This window comes from Oryctolagus cuniculus, chromosome X (genome assembly GCF_964237555.1).
Source record: "Oryctolagus cuniculus chromosome X, mOryCun1.1, whole genome shotgun sequence".
Taxonomy (NCBI): Eukaryota; Metazoa; Chordata; class Mammalia; order Lagomorpha; family Leporidae; genus Oryctolagus; species Oryctolagus cuniculus.
In genome coordinates, this window is record NC_091453.1 from 50,331,936 (window position 1) to 50,356,410 (window position 24,475).

Genomic DNA, 24,475 nt, shown 5'->3' on the forward strand with positions numbered 1-24,475 from the left:
GCCCCTTCCCCTCGCGCGCCGCCCCGCCCCTCCACGCACACACTTGCACACACGGACTCAGGCGGCTTTCCACGCCAACATACCTGGCCTGCAGCTGGCGGGGCGGGCGACGCGCGAGGAGGCTGGAGGCGCACCGCGAGAGACCGCAGGGTCCATGCCGCGTTGTCCGGGATAGATGTCCACATATCGTCTTTTCAAGCTGTATTTGTCTTACTTTTCCCGTTTCCTGATCCCGCCCCTCAGGCAGGCCCACCACCGACCTCAGCTCCGGGCTCTCACCGCTCTGCACGTACCGCCACCCCCATCCCTGTCCCAGCTCCAATCGCCCAACCTCGCAGCCCTGCAGCCTCGTCCTTCCCCCTCCCCACCGCATCCCAGACTCCGCATCCAGCATCTCCACCCCCGCAGCCCCAGCCTCCCAGCTCCCAGGCCCTCAGCTGCAGTCCTTTAACCTGAGCGTCCCAAATGCCGGCGCCCAGCCCCTAAGCCCTTGCTCCTAGCCCCTGGCCTTGGGTACCCAGCCCTTAGGTGGCCACCTCGCTCTCTTCCCAGGAGGACTGGATAGCTATAGCGCACTTAACCTCTATGGGTCCCTGAAGTGAAAACTGAGACTGACAAACTTGAAGGCGGAGGGCCAGGGGGAGCTGCTCATTGGGGTTCGGGTGCAGTTGCTCTCCGATATTTTTAGCTGCTGACTCACAGCTCCTGGCATCCGGGTTTGGGGCTAGCAGGCTGGGTTAGGGGGCTATTAATAGAGCGGAGGCACAGCCCCGACCCAGTTCAGTTTGGAAACAGAGAGCAGGGAGCCTGCCCCTGCCATCCTGCCCTGTGGAGATGTTGTGCACTCAGCCAGCGGCTGGCTGGCCAGATGCTCTCTGGCTGCCGGTTACCTCCGCCTGCTATTGCTACCTTGGAACTCTTGAGGGAAAGCCCAAGAGGAGACTCCTGGGCACAGCTCTGCCCTAAGCTTGCCATGGCTTGGGGCTGTGCCACCGTGAGGCGTCTCTGTTGAGCTAGCTGAGAGGGAAGAGAGCCATCCCAAGTGGTCAGCTTGTTGTGGCCATGGCCTTGGCCTGCCTAGGCCTGCTCCTGGGCCAGAATGTGAAGTTGCTGGGGGAAAAAACTGTGGATTTCTGGCCCCCAAAGACCCTCCTAAAAATGGGGTTCTTCAGGGCTGGCGCTGTGGCATAGCTGGTAAAGCCACAGCCTGCAGTGCTGGTATCCCACATGGGTGCTGGTTCGAGTCCCGGCTGTTCCATTTCTGATCCAGCTCTCTGCTAATGGACTGGGAAAACAGTGGAAGATGGCCCACTCTGCACCCATGTGGAAGACCCAGAAGAGGCTCCTGACTCCTGGCTTCAGATCAGCGCAGCTCCGGCCGTTGCAGCCATTTGGAGAGTGAACCAGCAGATGGAAGACCTCTCTCTATAACTCTGCCTTTCAAATAAAATTTTAAAAGTCATAAAAAAAAGATGGTGTGCTTCAGAAAGATCAGAGTCGAAGATCCCCAAAGCAGACACAGAGCTAGCAAGCAGCAAGAGTCTGTGTGTCACTCCCTCCCATTCTTCTGATATCTTTCCTTCTTGTTGGGTTCTGTCCTTATAGGGGTCCACAGACCTCAAGATCTCGCCCTTCTTTGTAGAGAAACCCAATTCAGGAAAGCCACTGAGGTGTGACTGATCCCTTGTATATTGTCATTCCCGTGGGCTCTTTTTATTTTAATGAGCACAAGTAGGAATTTCCTAATGCATACATTGGGAATGCTGGGAAAATCGTGATACCTTGCCGGAGTAATTACCTAAATCATTCCCACTCATACCCAATTTGCTAGAATTCCTGTTGACTAAGGATGCAACCCACGACAATGCCCCTTCTCCTCCCTCCCCACCCGTTGCAAACCACAAACGTCTTCCTTCAGCCACCCGGGACTGAGGCCCCCACATTTCACGTTGCTCCACACACAGACTGAGGTCACCCGAGGAGGCTGTATTTTCAAGAATGAGTTGAGCCTAGGAGACAGCAGCGGGCCACGCCGCCCCAACTCCGTCTGTTTGCTGAGGGCGCGGGAGAGGCGGTGGAAGGAGAGAGAAATGGTCTCCCTCCTTGCAAATCCCTGACGGAAATCCTCCACCGCTTCGGTCTCTGCGCAGGCCGCCTGGTCGCCTAGCAACCACAGCCGCCTGCAGGGGCGTGAGGCTGCTTTCCGCCCGTAGGGGGCGCCTATCTCCCTGGGGCCTCGGGCTGGAGCCGGAGCCGTTGGATGGGGGGGTGGGGGGGGGTGGTTCCCTTGTGAAGTGTCAAAGCGCCTCAGTGTTGCTGACTTCCTCCCAGGCTTGTCAACCCAGTCCATTCTGAGTGTCAGAGAGCCTGCGGGGTAGGGAGAAGCTTATTATGAATCTGGACGGATTTTACTCAGACTCATTACAAAATGAAAAAGGAAGGAAAACAGGGAGGGATGGAGGGAGGAAGCCGAGGGGAGAGGAGAGGAGGGAGGCAAAGGAGGACCAGTTTCACTCTATCCATCCCAATGCTTGTTCCTTGATCAAAGCAGTTTAGAGGGCTGTAGGGACCTGTTTTCCTGAGCCACTTTGAGTATGGAGACAGGAGTCTAGCATTCTCTTGACAAACTGTTGAGCATACAAAAGAGTGGATTCCCGGCCTAGCCTATATTTGGTCATCAAGAAAAATATGCACTCATTCAGCAGGTTATTCATTATTAGATTAACACTAACCCATTAGGTACCAGGTAGTGTACTGTGTTCTGCATTTAGTCCTCCCCCAGACATTAGGATTCTTTCCATTTCACAGATAAAGAAGTTGAGTCACAGATAAGTTAATGCCCAAGTTTGCGCAGTGACTGAATCTGATGAAGCAACCACTGTACAAAACTGAATGGCCTCTCCTTTGTGAACACCTTCTTTAGCCCCCACCCCCATCTCACATACACGAGTGAAGTTGACAGCTTTCTTCAAAGGGTACTGTAACGATCTGCTCCCACATTTCCATTTCCCTAACTTTGAACACTTTGATGGAAGGGCCTGTGTCCATCTCCATGTGGGTGTCTAACATGTCAAATGCAACAGTCCAAATCCGAATACCTGATCTTTTTTCCCCAAAACGACCCCTCCTAAAGTGTCCTCATCTCAGTCAATAGCAATCTCACCTTTCCAGTTGCCATGGCCCAAAATAGTTGGAACTATACTCAATAGCCCATATGTAAGCAAATCCTGTCACTCTCCTTAAAAAATGCATCCGGAATCCAACCACTTCTTATCACCTCCAGTGCCACTTGCATCTTTCATGGTCCAACCCACAATCACCTGTCAGCTTCCCGTCACTTCAGTAGCCTCCTGACTGGTCTTACTACTTCCATCGTTGTCTTCTGTGGCCTATTGTCCACAAAGAAGCCAGACCAATCCTGCTAAACCCAAGTCACAGCATGTCAGTTCTCTGCACAAAACCCTCCAATAACTCACTATCTTACTGAGATTAAAGCCAAAATCCTTATAATGACTTACAAGGCCGTACGCAGTCTGGTTCCCTATTAAATCTCTCATCTCATCTCCTGGTACTCTCCCACCTGTTTCAGATCTCCTCAATCCTAATTTCCAGTTTATAGTAAATATAGGGTGGAGAGGAATGAAATAAATGACACCATCAGGGGGAAAAATAATACTCCTTTTTGTTTTTCCCATTAGATGAAGCTAAAACCCTGGATGTTATATGTAAAACCAGCCCAAGAAGACTTTGAAAGAAAGAGAAGAGAGAAGATTGGTGAGAACCCCCAGTGATCTGAATTCCTGGTGGTCTTTTCCCTAGGTTTTCTCATTCAAACCCTCATACATCCCAGACTGGATGCTGGAGAATTTGGTGGTCTAGAAATGCCACTGGGGGCGGGTGGGGCACCAGCGCTGTGGCGTAGTGGGTAAAGCCCCAGCCTGCAGTGCCGGCATTCCATATGGGCGCTGGTTCAATTCCCGGCTGCTCCACTTCCTATCCAGCTCTCTGTTATGGCCTGGGAAAGCAGTAGAAGATGGCCCAGGTCCTTAGGCCCCTGCACCTGCGTGGGAAACCTGGAAGAAGCTCCTGGCTCCTAGTTTCGGATTGGCATAGCTCTGGCCGTTGCAGCCAACTGGGGAGTGAACCAGCAGATGGAAGACTTTCTCTCTCTCTCTCTCTCTCTCTCTCTCTCTCTCTCTGCCTCTCCTCTCTCTGTGTAACTCTGACTTTCAAGTAAAATAAATAAATCTTAAAAAAATGCCACTGGGCACAGATGAAAATATACTCTAGTAAAAACCTGCTCTCCTGGTCACAAGATCAGCGTATCCAGATAGAAAAATCATAGACAATAACTGCCCCACTGCAACCAAACACCACAGGAGGGGAAAAAACAAACCTGAAGACAGCAAAGGCCAAGCAGGGAACCCAGATTTTCAACTCTGGCAAGGCTCCCAGCACACACTGCCCTGTCCCCCTGTATATTAAGTGTCTGCTATGGAGAACACATTTTGCCCTTCCTCTTGGGTGTTTTCAGATGGTCAGAGGAGGCCTCGTGGAAAATCAGGACTTTAACCACAATGGAGCATTAATGGAGCTTCTGCCCCCTCTTCCTCCCCTCCCCAACCTTTCCCCCACCTCCTGCCTGTGTGCTGTTAATGGCAGCCAAGTTGAGGAGCAGTAAGAGGCGCTTCGATCCCCCCAGCTAGGAAGGCATCAGTGGAGGCCTGTAAGGAGCAGGAACTTCCATCCAGCCCAGTAGTAGGGAGGAGCCCCCACCTCACTAAGGCCAAGGGGCTCTTAAACTTGAACATCTACCTGGCAATAACCAGGCCCCTTCCTCTGATGGCAGTGATGTTAGAAGAAGCCTACCCAAAACAAAAGATTTCTGTGAAATCCAGAGTCTTAAAAATACATTATCCCAAAATTCCTAGGATGCAATAGAAAAGCATCATACCTTGAAGAGCAGGAGATCTACTTGAACAAGACAGAATCAGACACCAACACCGAAATGAATAATTACAAACAAGGTTGTAACAAATAAAAAAAAGAAAAGCTTGGCAAGGAAAGAAGAGATATAATGAAGAATCAAATAGAACTGGAGACTACAGTAACCAAACTAAAAAAGTCAGTGGGCAGACTCAACAACAGGTTGGAGAAGATAGAGGAAAGAACCAGTGGACTTGAAGCTAGAACATTAGGAATTACTCAATCTGAACAATAGTGAGAAAATAGACTTTGCATTGGGGGGAACCTTAGAGTTATGTGGAACCGATTGTAAAACCTAAGAGGCATGTCATTGGAAACCCAGAAGGATAGCAGTAAGAGGATGAGACTGAAAAAAACTCAAGAAATAATGGCAGCAAAATGCCCAGATTTGGCAAAAGACATAAACTTAGAGGTTCAAGCATCTGACCAAATCTCAAACATGATAAACTCAAAGAAATCCACACCAAAACACATCATAATCAAACTTCAGAAAACTAAGTGTAAAGCAAACTTGAAAAGCAACAAGAGAAAAACAATAATTTACCTACTGGAAAAAAAAACAATTTAAAATGTCAGTGGATTTCTCTTCAGAAATCATGGAGGCCAGAAGCAAATCACACAAGTCCAGTACTCTTTTTTTTTTTTTTTTGACAGGCAGAGTGGACAGTGAGAGAGAGAGACAGAGAGAGAAAGGTCTTCCTTTGCCGTTGGTTCACCCTCCAATGGCCGCCGCTGCAGCCGGCGCACCACGCTGATCCGATGGCAGGAGCCAGAATCCAGGTGCTTTTCCTGGTCTCCCATGGGGTGCAGGGCCCAAGCACTTGGGCCATCCTCCACTGCACTCCCTGGCCATAGCAGAGAGCTGGCCTGGAAGAGGGGCAACCGGGACAGAATCCGGCGCCCCGACCGGGACTAGAACCCGGTGTGCCGGCGCCGCAAGGTGGAGGATTAGCCTATTGAGCCACGGCGCCGGCTAAGTCCAGTACTCTTAAGAAAAGAACTGTCAACCATGAATGATGCATCTGGTGAAAATATTTTTTCAGAAATGGAGAAACCAAGACATTCTCAGGCAAAGAAAAGCTAAGAGAATTTGCTACCAACAGACCCACTCTAAAGGAAGGGCACGGCATTGTGGCACAGTGGGTTAAGCCTCTGCCTGCAATATTGACATTCCCTGAGCTCAGGTCCAAGTTCCGGCTGCTCTACTTCCCATCCAGCTCTCTGCTGATGCATCTGGGAAGGCAGCAAAGGATAGCCCAAGTCCTCGGGCCCCTGCACCCCCATGGAAGACCTGGATGGAGTTCTAGGCCCCTGGCTTCAGCCTGGCCCAGCCTTGGCTGTTGAGGTCATTTGGGGAGCAAGTCAGTAGATGGAAGATCTCTGCCTCTCCCTCTCTCTGTGTCACTCTGCCTTTCAAATAAACAAAATATATCTTTGAAAAATAAAGAATGGCTAAAGGAAATTCTTGAGGAACCTTGGAATGGCAGGAAGGAAAAAGAATGAGCAAAAATAAAAGTACATACAATAAACATTCCTTCTCCTCCTCGGTTGTCTAAATGATGTTTGATAGCTGAAGCAACAAGTATAATACTTCCTAATGTGAATCTCAACATATGGAGAGGAAATATTTATGATAATTGTAGTACAAGTGGGGGAGAGCCAAAGGACTTCTTTCTGAAGCCTAGCAAGAATAGGACAACAGTAAATCTTCCTGGCGATGCAATAGTTTTGTATTTTGATTGCAGTGGTTGTTACAGGAGTCTCCACCTGTGGTAAAATGGCATAGAACCATCCACACATTGTATCAATGTCAAATTTCTGAGTTTGACATTGCGATGGAACTATGTAAGAAATAAAATTATTGAAGGAAGCTAAGTGAAGGGTACACAGGCCCTCCTGTGCTGTCTATGCAACTTGTGGTAAAACTTGATTTCAACGTAAATTTGTTTTAAAAGCCTGGGGCTGCTCTAGATTACAAGTGGCAAAAGACACAATTCAATTGGACTCTGATTCTTAAAAATACAAAAGGCAGGGCCAGGCATTGACCCAGGGTTAAGATACCAGTTAAAGACACTCCTATCCCGTATCAGATTACTTCACCTTGGATCCTCGCTCCACTGACAATTCCAGCTCCCTGGAACCGACCCCCAGGACCCGGGATAGCAGCGATGATGGCTCAAGTAGCTGGGTTCCTGACACCCATGTGGGAGAAGTGGATTGAGATCTCATCTCCAGGGTTCAACCCAGCCCAACCAGGGTCCCTGTGAGTATTTGGGAAAATGAATCAGAAAAAGGGAGTGCTCACTCTCTGGCTCTTATTCTCTCTGTCTCTCTATCTCTCTTCATTTCTCTACCCCTTAAATAAATAAGTATAAAAAATTAAGAAATAGCAGAGACAAAGTCAATAAACTTTGAATATAGACTGGATATAAATGATATGAAATTATCATTATTTTTCTTGGAAGTCACAACAATATTGTGATTATGTGGGAGAATTTCTTTATTCCGAAGAGATAGGTGCTGGGGCCAGCACTGTGGTGCAGCAGGTTAATTCTCTGCCTGCGGTGCTGGCATCCCATTTGGGTGCCGGTTCTAGTCCTGGCTGCTCCTCTTCCGATCCAGCTCTCTTCTATGACCTGGGAAAGCAGTGGAAGATGGCCCAAGTTCTTGGGCCCCTGCACCCACATGGGAAACCCGGAAGAAGCTCTTGGCTTCAGATTGGCACAGCTCTGGCCGTTGCAGCCATTTGGGGAGTGAATCAACAGAAGGAAGACCTTTCTCTCTCTCTCTCCCTCTCACTGTCTGTAACTCAACCTCTCAGATAAATAAATAAATAATCTTAAAAAACAAGAGATAGGTGCTGAAGTATTTATAGGTAAAGTATATTGAAACTTACTTTCAAATGAGGCTGAAAAAAAGTGCAGATAGATCAAAGGTAACAAGATATTACCAAGTGTTGACTCAATGAATGTAGTGGTATTCATTGTACTATTGTTTCAACATTTTTGTATGTTTCTAAGTTTTCATTAAAAAGAAGTTGGGGCCGGCGCTGCAGCTCACTAGGCTAATCCTCCGCCTTGCGGCGCCAGCACCCCGGGTTCTAGTCCCGGTCGGGGCGCCGGATTCTGTCCCAGTTGCCCCTCTTCCAGGCCAGCTCTCTGCTGTGGCTAGGGAGTGCAGTGGAGGATGGCCCAAGTGCTTGGGCCCTGCACCCCATGGGAGACCAGGATAAGTACCTGGCTCCTGCCATTGGATCAGCGTGGTGCGCCAGCAGCAGCGCGCCGGCTGCGGCGGCCATTGGAGGGTGAACCAACGGCAAAGGAAGACCTTTCTCTCTGTCTCTCTCTCTCACTGTCCACTCTGCCTGTCAAAAAAAAAAAAAAAAAAAGAAGTTGGAGGACAGATATGTGATAAGGTAAGCATAGTAAAATGTTAATGAGAATCCAGTTAGTGTGTAATTGAGTGTTCACTGTAAAATTCTTTGGTTTTCTGATGTTTGAAAATGTGGGGGTAAAAAACTTGAAGAGAGGCAGGCATTTAGCCTAGCATTTGAGATGTCCAACCCTGCCCCCCCTCCTACCCCCCGCCCCGCACTGTCGTTGGGCAAGTTAAAGCCTTAGCCTGCAGTGCCACCATCCCACATGGGTGTCAGTTTGGTTGGAGTCCCGGCTGTTCCACTTCTGTTCCAGCTCCCTGCTAATGTGCCTAGGGAAAGCAGCTGAGGATGGCCCCTGCACCCATGTGGGAGAACCAAAAGAAGCTCCTGGCTCCTGGCTTCAGATTGGCTCAGGTCTGACTACTGCAGCCATTTAGGGAGTGAACCAGTGGATGGAAGATTTTTTTTCTCTCTGTCTCTTCTCTCTTTCTGTTACTCTGCCTTTCAAATACATAAATAGATCTTCCACATCAGAGTACTTGTGCTCAATATCCCACTCTGGCTCCTGAATCCAATGCAGATCCTGGGAGGCAATAGTGATGGGTCAAGTAATTGGGTAATTGGGTCCCTGCCATCTATATGGGAGACCTGGATTGAATTTCCTAGCTACCAGCTTTGTCCTTGGCCCAGCCCCAGCCATTGCACAAACTTGGGGTGTTAAACATAGGATGGGAGGGCTCTCCTTTCTCTCTCTCTCTCCCCCTTTCTCCCCCTCCCCAATAAATTTTTTTTTTAATTCTGAGGAAAAAAGTATCACAACTTGGTTTCCTCTCAGCCCATTTCATAGCACTTATTGCCATATGTGCATGGTACTTCAATAGGTTCGTGGAAAATGGATTTTAATGACGGACGCAAAAAAATTAAAATCCATGTCATTTTTTCAAAACATACATTTTCATAAACTTTTAGAAGACTCATTTTTATAGAAAGCTTTTTATTTAATAAATATAAGTTTCATAAGTACAACTTTAGGATTTAGCATTTCTTCCTCCCATACCCATCCTCCCACCCCCAAACCATCCCACCTCCTACTTCCTTGAAGACTCCTTTTATGTATGGATTTCAAATTTTTTTTGCACCAAAATAAGCTTATCTCTTGATTCCATTTTTCTGCAAACTTTTTGAAGTACCCTCATGCTAAATAACTCATTTTTGTGCCTACTTTTGTCTGCGTCCTCTCTTGGGGAGCTTAGAGTGTAAGCTCCCCGAGGGCAGCTATTTGTTCTATTTTGATGTTTGCTGCTCTATCCCCGAATCCTAGAACAATGGCTGGCACGTAGCAAAATGTACTATGAGTATTTGTTGAAGAAGAATGAATCTATCTCTAGTACCTAGCTCAAGGTCTTGTACAATGTCAGTGCTACAATGAATATTTGTTGATTTGCATTGAGATCTAAGGTCTGTGGGAGAACTCAGAATAGATGGTTTGTGCTGGAGTGGTTCCAAGCATGAGCTCTGGATTCAAACAGCCAGGATTTGCATCCTGATTCTGTCCCTTCAAGGTGTGCTACTTAGCTGTGTTAGCATCTCTGGAGCTCAGTTTCTTCTTGGTAACATGAAGAAAACCCTAGTGCCACCTTGGTAGGGTTTTTGCTTGCAAAGTACTTAGACTGGGGCCAGAGCCCTGGCACAGTAAGTAGGTTAAGCTTGGCAGCAATGGGTGCTGGCATCCCATTTGGGCTCCGGTTCTGCTGCTCCTCCTCTGATCCACCTCTCTGCTATGGCCTGGGAGACCCAGAAGAAGCTCCTAGCTCCTGGCTTCAGATAGGCCCAGCTGTGGCCTTTGCGGCCATTTGAGGAGTGAACCAGTGGATGGAAGATCTCTCTCTCTCTCTCTCTGTTTGTAACTCTGCCTCTCTACCAAATAAATAAAATCTTTAAAAAAAGGCAAGCACTTAGACTTTGTAAAGATTCAATCATTTGTAGCTGAAGACAAGAACAACAGAGAGACTCTTCTTGGTATGTCATTGTTCCTCTGTCCCCAACAGATAGAGCCAGGAGGGCTTAAGTTGATGTCTTTGGACAGGCATTCCCAAGTTCTCCGTACTCATACAATGGTTCTCTCACTTTGGATCTCTGCTCACCTTTCTTCGTGGCCTGGACTCTCTTTCCTCTATCATGGGTCTGTGAGGTGAGAGTGGGAGTGGAGGAGAAAGGGGTTTGCAGGCCAGGGAAAGGAGTTTTCTGCTACTGCCTGTCCCAGGGGTGAGTCCCTCACTGGAAACCAGAGAAGGTCAAGTGTGAGGTCACAGTCACTTCCGGGCCTAGGTCGAGAGAACAATAGTCCTGAAGAGGAGGCATTGAGGGTAAATCAGGCCTCCTGGGCTGCCCTCTTCCATGGTTCCCTGCAGAAGACAGCACCTCCCCCGCCCCGCTGCACCTTCCCCTCGGTGTGCTCCTGCTGCCTCAAGTCTTTACTTCTGGGGTTCCCAGCTCAGAGCAAGCCCGGGGACCCATTGAGCATCTCCCAGCAACTCCCACTTGGAGTGGGGGTGGGGTGGAGCGGGCCGGAGGATGGTTTGAATCGGAGGAGAACGGGGCACGAGATTGTGCGCCGGAGCTGTCCCTTGGGCCGAGTGCCCTGACCCCACCCTAGGGTCGGCAGTACTCCAAAGATCCGGGGAGCTGGGGCTCAGCCTGGGGGCGCCACTGCCTCTGTTCCTTTAAGGAGCCGCTGTTTAGCATTCCTGCCGCTGCTGCTGCCGCTGCCTGACTCTGCGCGCTGATTGGCTGGAGTCAACTGAGAAGGGAGCCAGGGAGAGATGCTCTTGACTCCACTCAGATCCATCCTGGGGACCAGAGCAGAAGCGGTCCTCGCAGCACCCAGCGTCTGCCTGGGCTCCCGCTTCTTCTTTGCCGCTGGGCCTCGGCCCAGGAGCCACGACGGGCGACACGGAGCCGCCAGTGCTGGAGGGGGAGCCTTGGGTGCGGGGCAGCGTGGGGGCAGAGGCCCCGGGACGCCCGCCCGGCCCCAGGCCCCGCTCCGCCCGGGCGCCCCCACGGGTGCCCCCCCCTTCCTGGTCCGAGCAGTGTGAGTGTGCCCGGGAGCCCGGCGGCGGCGGAGGCGGCGGCGGCGTGGAAACCGGCGTGGGCTGGGGGGTCCGAGCCGCGGGGGGCAGTGCCATGCACAAGCACCAGCACTGCTGTAAGTGCCCCGAGTGCTATGAGGTGACCCGCCTGGCCGCCCTGCGGCGCCTCGAGCCTCCGGGCTATGGGGACTGGCAGGTGCCCGACCCCTACGGGCCAGGTGGGGGCAACGGGGCCACCTCTGGTTATGGAGGCTACAGCTCCCAGACCCTGCCTTCGCAGGCGGGGGCCACCCCCACCCCTCGCACCAAGGCCAAGCTCATCCCCACCGGCCGGGACGTGGGGCCAGTGCCCCCTAAGCCAGTCCCGGGCAAGAGCACCCCCAAACTCAACGGCAGTGGCCCCGGCTGGTGGCCCGAGTGCACCTGTACCAACCGGGACTGGTATGAGCAGGTATGGACCAATGGAGGGGAGGGGGGGCTGCTGGGGCAACCCAGGAGGGCTGGAGAGAGGGGGCCTGGAGGACTGGGGTGCAGCAGGGGTTTGGTGGGGTGCCAAGCCCTGTGAACCCTGAGCCCTAGCATTGCAGCTGGGCACAGAGAGGTGGTGGGAAATGTGTGGCTCCCTCTGTGTGTCTGTTTGGGGGTCTCCATTTAGAGGGGATTGGGAGGAGCTGTGTGTGTGTCAAGGGGTGAAGGTATGGCGGAGGGGCCCATTTTCCTGTGTGGGGGAATCGGGTTTGTCTCAGTGTGGGGGTTTGGCAGTGTCTCTGTGTCTGGCAGGGGGCGGGAGGTTCTGCGGGGGCTGTGTATGGTGTGTGTCTCCACAGGAGGGGAGGAGGGGGCATGGTGCTCTGCGTGGGGGGGGACATATGTGTGTGTGTGCATGTTGGGGTGTGTGGAGGGAGGCAGTGGCGCTCCTGTGAATCTATGTAGACGAGCCCATGTGCCTGGCTTGCTGAGCTTCTTGCCTCGATGCCATGAGTCCCTCTCTGTCCCAGTCCCTTTGTGTGTGAATGTGCACATGGACGTGCGGGGATGTCTCTCTGAATGTGGAGGTATCTGTATCGATGGGGCTGCAGGGAGAGCTGTGCTTGCCTGTGTGTATGTGGCTACATGTATATGTGTGCGGGCATGTGGCTGCAAGAGCGTGCACGCGTGTGCCTCTGTGTGTGTGTGTGTGTGTGTGTGCTGTCCCTGGTGAGAAGCGCTTGACAGGCAAGGGAGGGGAGAGGGAGGAGGCGAGAGACACGTCCCAAGAAAGGCTGAGAGGCTGCTGAAAAGGACTGACTCTTTTGTCCAAGCAGCTCTGAAGTGTGTGTGCTGGGCGGAGGGTGGGGGGGTAGGGGAATGGACTGGGGGGGTGGGGGGGAGACTGTAGCAATCTTCCTTGCTTCAGAACAGGCATGGTGCCTGGAGCCAGGCGAGGGGCAGCTGCTCTGGTGCAAGGACTGGTCCCAGTGGAGCATGTCCCCCTTGGGCAACCCCAGATGTGGGAGAGCTTAGTCTCAGCCCTGACTTGGCACAGATTGGGAGCCCCTGGGTGCCGGACACAACTCCGGCTTCCACTCCCAGCTTAAACTGCCAGCTTAGAAAATGGAAGGAGCATCTGTGGGAGAAGCAGCAAAATGGAGGCTGGGCCGGCAGAGCCAGGTCCCTGGCACGCATGGCGGAGGGCCGGTCTGGTTAGCCAGCTCTGCAGCCCCCAGGGTGGGGGAGAGGAGGAGGAGACTTTGCTGTTGAGAGCAGGTGCTGACTGCCCCAAGCTGGTGACCGTTCTGGTTGCCTCTGTCCTCCTCTGGGGAGAGGATGTGCCCTCGCTCCGAAGCTAAGGTGGGGACTTCTTGGGGGGAGAGGCGCCCTCGGTTCTGGCCCTGTCTGTCCACACTTACCGCTTCCTGCATCCCTTGCTTTGGCCCCTTGTCCTCTCCAGCACATCCCCCTTTCTCCTTTGCACCTCTGTCCTGGGGCCCTCTCCTTGCCAACACCTTCTCATACTTGTCCTGCCCAGCTGGGAGGTGAGTGCCAATCCTAGGGCTGGGCCAGTTGGCCAAGGTTTCTTTGCCAGGGTTCATCCCTAGATGGCTCCTGGCCCTGGGAACAAGGTCCTTGAGTGGAAGCTGGGTGGGGGCTGGCGGGTGAACCCCTAGGAACTAGGAGGCTCTGGGTGGCTTGAGACACGGCTCGTCACACATGTGGGCACACATGGAGCGCCACATGCATCCAGGAGCTGCATGGGTGTCCTTTTGCTTGTGTGTCTGTCGCACGGTTCTTCAGACAGCTGTGTTGGCGTCGGGCCTCTGAAGGACTGTGGGTTCTTCCGCCTGGGAGCAGGGGCCAGGGAGACGCTCCAGCTGGAGTCTGCCCACCATCACCAGCTCCCAAGGCTGCAGGGCATGAAGCCCCCGGGGCCAGGCCCAGAAATGGTGGCGGCACTGACTAGCCAGCCCCCTCCTTCTCTTCCTCCTCTCCACTTCTCAAAGCCAAAGCTGTGTGGGGTGGATGTGGGAGGGGGGAAGCAGAGCAGAGCATGCGGAGGAACCCCCCCCTCTGCCGCCGGGTTTCTAGCTCTCCTCTTCTGAGGAGGAGGCCAGGGGTCACGAGAGGGCCAACATGGCCAGAGAGAGGTGGGGGAGGGGCGCTGAGACACCTGGGGAAAGCGACAAGAGGACTCCCCGTGCTTGGGGATGTGAGTGGGGAGCCAGGAAGCAAGTGCTATTTGTCTGTCCAGAATCACACGTCCACTGTCGAGCGGCCCCAAGTCTGTTCTGTCTGGGAAGCGACCTCTGTGGATTAGTCAAACCGGCCCTGTGTTTCCAACTCCTTCCCCTGCCTGTCTTCCCGTGGCTGCCGCGATAATGTTGAAGGCCGGGGGCTCTGCCGCGCTGTGTGGGTCACCGGCTTCTCCCTCGTGGAGAATCTTGTCTGTCCTGCTTTCGTTCTGGCCCTGACTTTGCCTCTGCCTTCTGACCAGATCCCACCCAGGGCCCTTTCTGCTGGGAAGCACAAAGGGCTCAGGGTCAAAAGTCCCTTCAGAGGAAATGGATTAGGACTTTGCCTCCCTCTGCCCCTTTGAGGAACTGGGTTCCTGGAGCCACAGAAGGAGGTGTAGAAGGAGGGTTTACGAGATACTCTGAAGGGGGTGCAAACTCCTTTTCCCCCTGATCTCATGGGATGAGTGTCTAAAAACATCAGTGGACTGGACAGCTTGCTGTAAGCAAAAGAGCACCTGGAAACCCACGGTGGAGTCCCCACTGTGTGGCTAACTCCCAGAGTGCTCTTAGGCAGACCTCATGTCCTCTTTGGGCCTCCGTGTCACCATATGTCACATGTGGGGGCTTGAGCAAGATGGTGTCTGCTGGTTTCCTAGCTCTGACATGGTGTGAGTCTCTGATCCCCAAGTCAGCGGGTGCTATAGTTCGGAAGGGGAGGGGTTCTCTGTCCTGGCCTCTGGGTGCCCCTTTTGGATGCTGGGTGTGGTGTGCTTTGCCCGCCATGCTCCATCTCTGCCATCCCCCTTAGGGCAGCCCTGCACCCCTCCTAGTGAACCCCGAGGCCCTGGAGCCCAGCCTCTCGGTGAGTGCACCACTGGTTGGCTCAGTCCCAGACAATTGATCTGGGCGAAATGAGCAAGCTGGGTTTGGCCCTGATGTGGTTGGAAGCGAAGGGGAGGGGAGTGGCCTCCTCGGGGTCAGCCTGTCCCCATCTGTGGCCAAGAGGTGCCCTGGGGGTGTGCTCGGGCTCTCCTGCTCTGTGGGAGTGGGGGAGGAGGCAGGTTGACCAGGGGGCTGGTGGCTTGAACACTGGGCATCAGGCGGGAGGTGCTGAGGGGACTGCCTGTGTCTTCCCGCAGGTCAACGGTAGCGACGGCATGTTCAAATACGAGGAGATAGTACTTGAGCGGGTGAGTGTGCCAGTGCGCAGGGGATGAAGCAGGGGGGAGAGGGTTGGAGCCAGAAGAGGGGGAGGGTCTTGAACCCTGGTTTTAAGGTTTGTGGGGGAACTCGCATTGAAAGGATGGGGGAAACAGCGGCTCTCTGAGGCCGCGTCACTGCATCAGTCATCAATCAATCAACCACTAACAAATATTAATTGACCTTGCTCGCCAAGGCCCGGGGAACTGGGGAGGAGATGGGTTTGCTGAGGCTTCCCCGCCAGAATTGTTGGCGCAGGCCCTAGCCTGCCATGGCCCCTTCTCTGGTTCAAAGACCCTGCTTTGGGATGTAAGGGGAGTTGGGGTGCTGCAAACCCTCCTTTGTGCTCTCAGAATGAACCGACTGTGCCCTTCCACCCCGTTTTGCAGGGCAACTCCGGCCTGGGCTTCAGTATTGCAGGTGGCATCGACAACCCCCATGTCCCCGATGACCCTGGCATCTTTATTACCAAGATCATCCCTGGGGGAGCAGCTGCCATGGATGGGAGGCTGGGGTGAGATGGCCTGGAAGCAGGGCTGTGGGGGGCAGGGCAGGATGGAGATGAGGGGAGGAGGGCTCGTGGGATGACCCTTGTGTTAGATCTCAGAGCGGGAGAGGGGAGAGGTGGGAACGGGAGGTGGGGGGCGGGAGAGGGGGTGGAGGGGCGGTGGCGCAGTGTCATGCCTCTTGGACTTCCTCCGCAGGGTGAATGACTGTGTACTGCGAGTGAATGAGGTGGACGTGTCGGAGGTGGTACACAGCCGGGCCGTGGAGGCACTGAAGGAGGCAGGCCCTGTGGTGCGGTTGGTGGTGCGGAGGCGACAGCCCCCACCCGAGACCATCATGGAGGTCAATCTGCTGAAAGGGCCCAAAGGTGCGGCCCTCCGGGTTCCTGTGCTGGTTCCAGGGCCTGGCTGGCCCCATAGGGAAGGGAAGGGAATGGCCCAGGCTGACTCCCACAGTTCTAGCTCATGGCCTTCTCTCTGGCTCTCGGGTCTCAGCCTGACTGACCTCAGGATGGCAGCCTGTGTTTGGGAACCCTGGGAGGAGCTCCTGTGGGCCCGGGGGGTTGGCTAGGGGAGGGAGGTTAGATTTGGGGGGTCAAATGACTGCCCTAATCTTTCTTTCTGGTCCTCTCCTGCTTCTTGCTGGCTCCTAACCAGGCCTGGGGTTCAGCATCGCTGGGGGCATTGGCAACCAGCACATCCCAGGAGACAACAGCATCTACATCACCAAGATCATTGAGGGAGGAGCGGCTCAGAAGGACGGACGCCTACAGATCGGGGACCGGCTGCTGGCGGTGAGACAGCTCTGCAGGGGTGTCCAAATGGCAGGGTGGGAGGGAGGAGCTCCGGCACCCTCTCACTCCACCTAAACCTCACACCCTCGGGGGGTGAGGCACCCTGACAAGATTCAAGAGCATCCTCTGAGTTGTGTTGTGTTGACCCAGGTACCAAGGCCCTAGTTCCTGCCTTGGCTAGGGCCCCCACCTCCCCGACCCATGCCACCTCCTGCCTCCTGCCTCTCTGTTCCTCACAGCACTAAACGTGGGCCTCTCTTAGTCTGCTGTCAAATTTCCCTGAAAAGGCATCCCTCCAGGTTAACCCCTGGCCGGGGCTGCTCGTCTCCCAGGTCCCAGCCTGAGGCCTCTCCTCTTCTAGGTGAACAACACCAATCTGCAGGATGTGAGGCATGAGGAAGCTGTGGCCTCGCTGAAGAACACATCGGATATGGTCTATCTGAAGGTAGCCAAGCCAGGCAGCCTCCACCTCAACGACATGTACGCTCCCCCCGACTATGCCAGCAGTACGTACCCATTGGCCCCTGCTCCTGGCCTGAAGCCCTGCCTCTTCTCCCCCCTCCCCCGCCCCACCACCGCGCCACCCGCCACCGTGCCACCCCTGGTTTCTGGAAAGGAAGACGTTCAAACCTCTTGTTCAGAGAGAGCAAGTGCAAAGGAGAGTGGTCAGGGGCACTGAGTCCAGATCCCAGCTCTGTCCCTTAGAGCGAGATGCCCTTGGCCAAGTCCCCTTCCCCTGCCTTCAGTTTCCTCTTTAGCCAAAAGGAGCTAATGACCCATGTGCTGCCTTCCTCACAGGACTGGTGCAAGGATCAAATGAGATCATGGAAGAGAAAACCCTTGGAAAACTGTATTAGGCTAGAGAGATGTGAGGGATTATTATTAGTCACACCTCTAGTCATGCCTTTCTTTGTAGATTGCCTTGACTTCAGCTCTTTCTAAGACTCACAGGAGTGAGCCCAGGATTTAGAAAGGACTGCGGAGGAGGAACGCTGGGGGGTGGATGGAGTGGGGAGGAGCGGCCTCGGAAATCGGCAGCATCCCCGGGTCTCTTGCACCTGAGGTGGGGGGTGGGGCTAAGTCCCGGGAGGGGCTTAGGGTAGGGTACCCGCGTGGATCCAACTCTGACTGTTTCGCTCCCTCTTTTGATTCTAGCTTTTACTGCCTTGGCTGACAACCATATAAGCCATAATTCCAGCCTGGGTTATCTGGGGGCTGTGGAGAGCAAGGTCAGCTACCCTGCTCCTCCCCAGGTTCCCCCCACCCGCTACTCTCCTATCCCCAGGCACATGCTGGCCGAGGAGGATTTCACCAGGTGAGACTCTCGGGCGGTTCGTGCTACGCAGGGATGGGGGTGGGGAGGGAGGGGAGAAGGAAATCCATTTTTGGCTGGCGCCGGGCCGCCCTGAAGCGTGGCCACGAAGAGCCTAGTGCTGTGGTCCCTTGTCGGCTTTGGAGTCTGGGGGTACAGAGATGGCTGCAGGGACAAGTTCGGCCAACAGGGGGAGTGCCGAGTGAGTGGCCCCGATGGGAAAGTGCAGATAAAGGGTGGGGTGGAGCATTTAGGGGGCGCTGGAGGTGCGGGCTCTGCGGTGGTAGCAGCCCCCTCAGCTGCAGCCACTTCGAATTAGCAATGCAGTCCCCGGTGTGGCGGCACCCAGAGAAGCTGAGCGGCTGGGGGCGGGGGCGGGGGGGGGGGAGGGGGAGTCGCGGGGTACGGCTCCGCCCCACCTTGGCGGCGCCCGCCCCCGATCCTGGAACTGGTCGGGCCGGCCGGGGTTCCGGGGGACAGGTTTGCGGGGTGGGGCCTGGTAGGCTGCTGGGCAGGCTGCCGTGGAGCCGGAAGGGTAGGCGGACGGGGGACAGCCAGAGAGAAGCCATGGAGAGGGCCCGAAAGTTCTCAGGCTCCGGCTTGGCCTTGGGCTTGGGCTCGGCCTCGGCTTCGGCCTGGAGGAGGGCTTCGCAGCGGTGGGCCTGGCCTCTCCGTTCCCTGCGGCCCGGAGGGGATGTCAGGTAGGAGTGGAGGGCTGTGAGCAAGAGCATCCGGGACTCAGGGAGTGAGCCTGGTATCCGAGGCTGGGAGCGATAAAGGAGGCATCAAGCTTCAGGCTTGGGGCTCCCCAGATGGATGATGCTAGTCAGCATGTTGGGGGGCGGGGGGATGGTGGTGGCTGCTTGCACTCACCTGATGTCACCATGGCCACTCAGAGAGGGTTTCCTTAGAGATGGTTAGTTTGAGTTGGGCTCTTCCTCTCTTCAGCCCCGTCCCTAAGCTCCTTTTAGGGGACCTAGGATTTTTCTCTCTCTGTCTCTCACATCACCTAGCAAGGGGTACATAATGGCAACTGCTGACTAAATAGGTTGCTGGGGAAGACAGGAAGGGTCAGAGGTCATGGGTGGGATTTTTGCAGGTGCAGAGGAGTTATGTGCTAAGTGGATGCACACAGCTTCTGCAGGGTGAGTGCCAGCGCACTGGTTGGTAACAGGAGAATGTGGGGTGGAGTCAGACCAGAGAGGTTTGGTCGCTAGAATTCAGGGTAGGGGTTTGTCCATTGGGAAGTTGACTCCGAGCCCTCAGGAAGAAGAGAGGGAAGAGGAACTGAAACTTGGCACCGGCTGGAAGGCAGCCGCCAAGCAGGTTTCAGGAGACAAAGGGAGGAACAGGGTGTCATATCCAGGGCCCCAGGCCCTCACTCCCTGCAGCCTTGTTCCACGTTGGCCATCTCAGGGACAACAAACAGCTCATCTCTCCCTTGGCCTGATCCCTCTGCTCCTTTCCCACCAGAGAGCCCCGCAAGATCATCCTGCACAAGGGCTCCACAGGCCTGGGCTTCAACATCGTAGGAGGAGAGGATGGAGAAGGCATCTTTGTCTCCTTCATCCTGGCAGGAGGCCCAGCCGACCTGAGTGGGGAGCTGCGCAGGGGAGACCGGATCTTATCGGTGAGCAGACAAAGGCAAGGTGGGAGGATGGGAGCTGTGCCAGTCTCCAAAGGAGGAGAGGAGACCTTGCTTCCTCCACGGACTGTTTCTTGAGATGAGAGAAGGGCTAAGAACTGGAGAAACCTTGTGTTGTCTTTATAGATGGCCTGGGTGAAGGACAGGCACTAAGAACAGACTTATCCTTGAGGAGGAAGTGAATGTCTCTTGGATCTTAGCCCTGATGGACATTTGACCTCCACAAAGACAATTACCACACTAGAGATGCCATGTCCTTTAGGTCTTGTTTTCAGGTCACAGGTGGGATATTTGGAAAAGGCATTCCAACAGGCTTACAGATGGGCTACCTATCTCCCTCTCCCAACTGCTAGGACAGAGAACTGACTCCCTTTTGTGCTTTTGGGGTAGCTCACAGCTCCTCTCTTTGGACAGGTGAATGGAGTGAACTTGAGGAATGCAACTCATGAGCAGGCTGCAGCCGCTCTGAAACGAGCTGGCCAGTCAGTCACCATCGTGGCCCAGTACAGACCTGAAGGTAGGAGAAGGGAAGGGATGATTGGGTAGTTTACACTTCAACTGAGTTGCTGCGATTTTGCCGTCGTGGGTAACAAAGCCCCTTGAGCAGGTCCCTCCTACCCTTGTGCAGTAATCTCTTCCCCTCTCTTTCCTATCTGGGCGGGGGTTGGTTTGGGCTGCTTGGAAGCATAAATCAAGGCTGCGCTCAGAGCCTGCAGATCTGTGCTGCAGTGCCGCACAGAGCCGGTAGTGGGCAGCAGCCCACGGGAAGAAGCAAAAGCGTCTGGGGCAACTGGAAAAAAGGGGAGAGGCGGACGGTTCTGAGGCGAAGACTGGGAACTGTGTGCCCGGGAACTGGAGAGCAGTTCTTGGGTTAGAAAGACCTCAGGGAGAGCAGATCCAACCTATTAAAGGATGTGGGGGTCAAGTCTCTAGGACCCCCAGGCCCCTCCCCGCATCAAGATGAAGGCGAAAGTGAGCGAAAAAGGTGTTATCACGCCCTCGAGGTAGGGGACCAGTCGACCCCTTCCCCTCTCGTGGCGGGGCGGGGGGGGGGGGGGGGCTTCTTTGTATTCGCAGTCAGCAGTCCCGGGCTGGGCCGAATGGGCGGGGCTGGCTATGCAAATGAAGGCTTTTGATTGGCTGGAGCCAGCCAAGGCCCAGGTGCCGAGGTGAGCTGCAGGAAGGCGCGCCCTAGCCTGCCGGCCGGCGGGATGACCATTGGCCGGCCACGCACGGCCTCCAGCCGCACGCCCCGCCCCCTGACCCTGGCAGAGGGCGGCGGGCGCCCCTCCTTCCCCCCCTCGCGCGCCTCAGGCGTCTCCTCCTCCTCCCTCCCCTCCCCCTCCTCCCTCCTCCCCTCCTCCCGCGCGCCCCGCTTTGTGTCCGTGGTCTCCCGCGCGGGACGGAGGGACCGGCCAGAGCCGGCGCTTTCTCAGCCTTAGACCTGGACTCCGACTCGGCGCCAGGTGAGGTGGGGCGGACTAGGGTGAAGCCCCCTCACAGTCCCCCTTAGCCTCTCTACGGCTCTGCTCTCAGCTCCTTCCCAACACTGCGCCCCCCAACTCTGTCCTCTCCCTCGAATGCCTCCTCCTCGTGCCCCTGGTCCCTTTCTCAGCCCTCTCCTGAGGGCTTCTCTCGGACCCGCGCTCTCTCGTCGGGGCTGCGTCTCTTCCTTGCCATCACCCCTGCCCACCCGCAAACTCTGCCCCCTTCTCACCGCAGGGCCCCAGTCCTGCCTGCAGCCTCCTTCCCGCTGGCTGCTGCGCCCCCATCAGCGCCCTAGTCCTTCTCCCCCGGGGAAATTGGCTGAGCCTTCCCCTCCCCCCACTCCTGCTCTGCCTAACCTCAGGGCACAGCAGAGGTTGGCGGGGTGCTCTCAGGGCCGGCCCCCTGGCTTTTGTTCGCCAGCCTTTCCCGACTTCTTTCGTCCCTTCCCCTCTGGAAGCCTTCCCTTTGTCCCCTAGGACTGCAGCGCCGGGCTCCTGGGCCACCTAGGCTCGGTGGGCCGCTTCCCACGGTGGAGGAAGTGAGCTCTCCTGGGCAGGCAGGTGCTCTAGTTCCGTGAGCAGAAAGGGAGAGTCTGGGAGCCTGGTGGCCGGGCTGCGAGGGATCGCCAGTGCTTGCCTACCTTTGTCCTTTCCGCCCCCCCCCCCAACCCGATCTGTGCCTTGAGAACCCCATAGAATCCAGAGGACTGCCACCTTCCTGCACGAGGCGCTTTGCTTGGGCGACAGAAGTGGAGGGGAGTAGCTAACAGCAGGGCTTGCAGATCTGAGGTGGTGGGGAAGGCGGATGCAAATGGTCACTTGGGGTCATTTCTCTCCGTGTTTGGCGTCCAGGTGACTGACAAGGAGCACACCTTAGGGTTCTTGTTTTTGCCATTTATGTGCCTGCCTTTTACTGTAGAGCGGAACTGGCTGATTTTTTTTTTTATTAGCAGCTAATATTTATCCATTTCGTGCCTTCAGCTTAGACAACATAGGTTCTGCAAAGGAAATGGTTTCTTTTGCATATTTGTGTGTGTGTGTGTGTGTGGAGAAATTGCTGTTTCTTTCGGTTTTGCTCTCTGATGTGGGCCACATGGAAACAATACAGAGAATTTGTCTGGTGGTGGTATGTTGCAAACTGGTGACTACATGTTTCTGTGACTTTTGCTGGGGGAATGCAACTGGTTTGTGTGAAAAGCTGTAAGTTCCCCAGGGTGGAGGGATTATTGCAGCATTTATTACTCTCTGAGCCGTTTCTCAAGAGTTCGTAATGGAGATTGGGGTGCCATCTCCTGTTGGTCTCTCTCCCACTTTTTCTACACCCAGCCTTTCTTCTCTTTGGGGTTAGTTGAACCACTGTTGCTTCAGGCTCTGCCACCTCAATCTTATTTCTTTCTTTGGTTTGCGAAGCCCAACAGGGTCCCAACAGGCAAAAGCTTTTATTTTTTTTCCATTTGCAAATGGACCCTTGGAGACAGGTCCAGAGGGACTATCAAGCATTCCTTGTTGGACTCTGAATTTTCTTTGATAAAGTGCTAGTTTTTAAGACTCAGGACTCCATGTTGATCATTTTATAAGTGTATTAAATACAGTTCTTTAGAGGGTTGCATCACAGTGGGTATTTACAAAATGAATAATCCAAATATATGTCTGTTGGCAAAATTGGCAGAGAGTACATGTTATTGGCCAACTTAAGTGTTCATTATTTGGATTTTTTTCCCCACATAGCATGAGAATGTGGGAGCTGGAAAAGCTCACGTAGTCTAATCCCTCATTGTACAAACCGGAACAGCTACACGAGAGCCAGGACGTGACTTGCCTAAGGTCATGAAGGGAAAGTTGGCCGAGGGTCAGCAATCCATTCTATCCTGCTGTCCACCAGCTGAGATGCTGTGGTTGTGAACACCAGAGGGACCTCAGACCTGGCTGAGAGTGGATGACCAGCAGGAAAGAAACTAAGGGAAAGTTAGCGTGCTCTTCCTGGTGGCCACTCTCTCTTTAGCATGCGAGATTCAAACATAGCTTCGACTAATTAGAACAAGCAGAGTAAGAACATTTTTCCTCCTTGTTTAATGGCTTTATTGAACATTAACTCATACACTATGCAACTCTTCCACTTACGTCTGCAATTCCATGATACTCATGGAGTTGTGCCTGCATCCCCACAGTCAGTTTTAGGACATTTTCAGTGTCCCTCTCCCGTGACTACATAAAGGGAAGGTGAAGGCCTTAGAAAGGTGATAGGCTTAGGACAGTGGCTTTAAAAAAAAAAAGGTTTATTTATTTATTTGAAAGCCAGAGTTACACAGAGAGAGGAGAGGCAGAGAGAGAGAGAGAGAGAGATCGTCCATCTGATGGTTCACTTCCCAGAAGGCCACAATGGCTGGAGCTGCGCCGATCCGAAGGCAGGAGCTTCTTCTGGGTCTCCCACACAGGCGCAGGGGCCCAAGGACTTGGGCCATCTTCTACTGCTATCCCAGGCCTTAGCAGAGAGCTGGATCAGAAGTGGAGCAGCTGGGTTTTGAACCATCGCCCATACGGGATGCCGGTGCTTCAGGCCAGGGCGTTAACCCACTGCGCCACAGCGCCAGCCCCCATGGACAGTTGCTTCTTAACGAATGGACTCTTAGGCACTGGATGGCAACTTGGGAATGCTCTGACCTCCAGATGCCTCCATCTGTCTGGTTTACTTCATGTGGTTAAGCCCACAGTGAACTATCGGAACCTTCTCTTTTTATTTGATCTTTGTATCATGCCTAGCATGAGTGCTCTACTAGTGTTTCTACGATGAAGCTCTGGAAAATAATCACATAGAAATAAAAGTACTAAATGATAAGGTACCACAGTGAAAGATGCTGCTTAATAGTTTCACTCCTGATTGCTCCAAACTGTTGTGGACACAAAAAACCCTACCTATTAGCTAAAAATAGCAGGATGTTCTTGGGCATGTATAATCCTGCTTAAAATTCAAATTGAACATTTCAACAACTGGCTCTCATCAAAAGTACACTTCCAATCTATTAAAATGAAACGTATCTTTCTGTGGCTTGTGGAATTGCTCCATTAAGATCTCCTCCATCTGCCCCCGTCCCTCCCCTGACTTTGTGTCAGTCTGTGATTATAAACTGAACTAGTATTTTTCTGGAAAGCCCAGTTGTTTTTAGAATAGAACTTGATTTCAAAATCAGGAGGCGAGCCAGATCACTAAGGTAGCTAAACTGGGAAGTGATCCTTCGTGACCAGTCCTTTCAACTGGAATGTAAATCCAGATGAGATTTTTTTTTCCAGAACTTATTTTAAAGTGCTGAACAAACCTACTTTCACCATGGGAACACCTGTGGGTAAGGTCTGGCTGAGTTAGGGATCAAT

At 53.8% G+C, this 24,475-nt stretch overlaps 1 protein-coding gene and 2 long non-coding RNA genes across 15 annotated transcripts in view; 2 read left to right on the forward strand and 1 right to left on the reverse strand.

Moving 5' to 3' along the window:
• The window catches only part of LOC103351859 (uncharacterized), a 105,559-nt gene extending 104,911 nt beyond the window's left edge, over nt 1-648 (reverse strand). For all 3 annotated transcript variants that reach the window (XR_011385584.1, XR_007912047.2, XR_011385583.1), the window contains exon 1: nt 84-648. This is a non-coding gene — a long non-coding RNA (uncharacterized lncRNA). The remainder of the gene's footprint in view (nt 1-83) is intronic.
• On the forward strand, nt 39-1,471 carry LOC138847669 (uncharacterized). Its single transcript, XR_011385585.1, has 2 exons — nt 39-201; nt 1,271-1,471. It is a non-coding gene; the product is annotated as an uncharacterized lncRNA (long non-coding RNA).
• Nucleotides 1,472-11,184: 9,713 nt separating this feature from the next.
• The window catches only part of DLG3 (discs large MAGUK scaffold protein 3), a 60,121-nt gene continuing 46,830 nt past the window's right edge, over nt 11,185-24,475 (forward strand). For 2 of the 11 annotated variants that reach the window (XM_002720087.5, XM_008272753.4), the window contains exons 1-10: nt 11,185-11,902; nt 14,971-15,024; nt 15,302-15,352; nt 15,752-15,876; nt 16,067-16,236; nt 16,526-16,662; nt 17,024-17,168; nt 17,818-17,977; nt 19,448-19,604; nt 20,034-20,136. In XM_002720087.5, the coding sequence (XP_002720133.1) occupies nt 11,546-11,902; nt 14,971-15,024; nt 15,302-15,352; nt 15,752-15,876; nt 16,067-16,236; nt 16,526-16,662; nt 17,024-17,168; nt 17,818-17,977; nt 19,448-19,604; nt 20,034-20,136 (1,459 nt within the window). In that variant the 5' untranslated portion in view covers nt 11,185-11,545. Of the gene's footprint in view, nt 11,903-14,970; nt 15,025-15,301; nt 15,353-15,751; nt 15,877-16,066; nt 16,237-16,525; nt 16,663-17,023; nt 17,169-17,817; nt 17,978-18,369; nt 18,676-19,447; nt 19,605-20,033; nt 20,137-20,380; nt 20,624-20,910; nt 21,086-24,475 lie in introns of those variants that run through there. The other 9 variants (XM_070066745.1, XM_002720088.5, XM_008272756.4 and 6 more) reach the window with 7 other exon arrangements.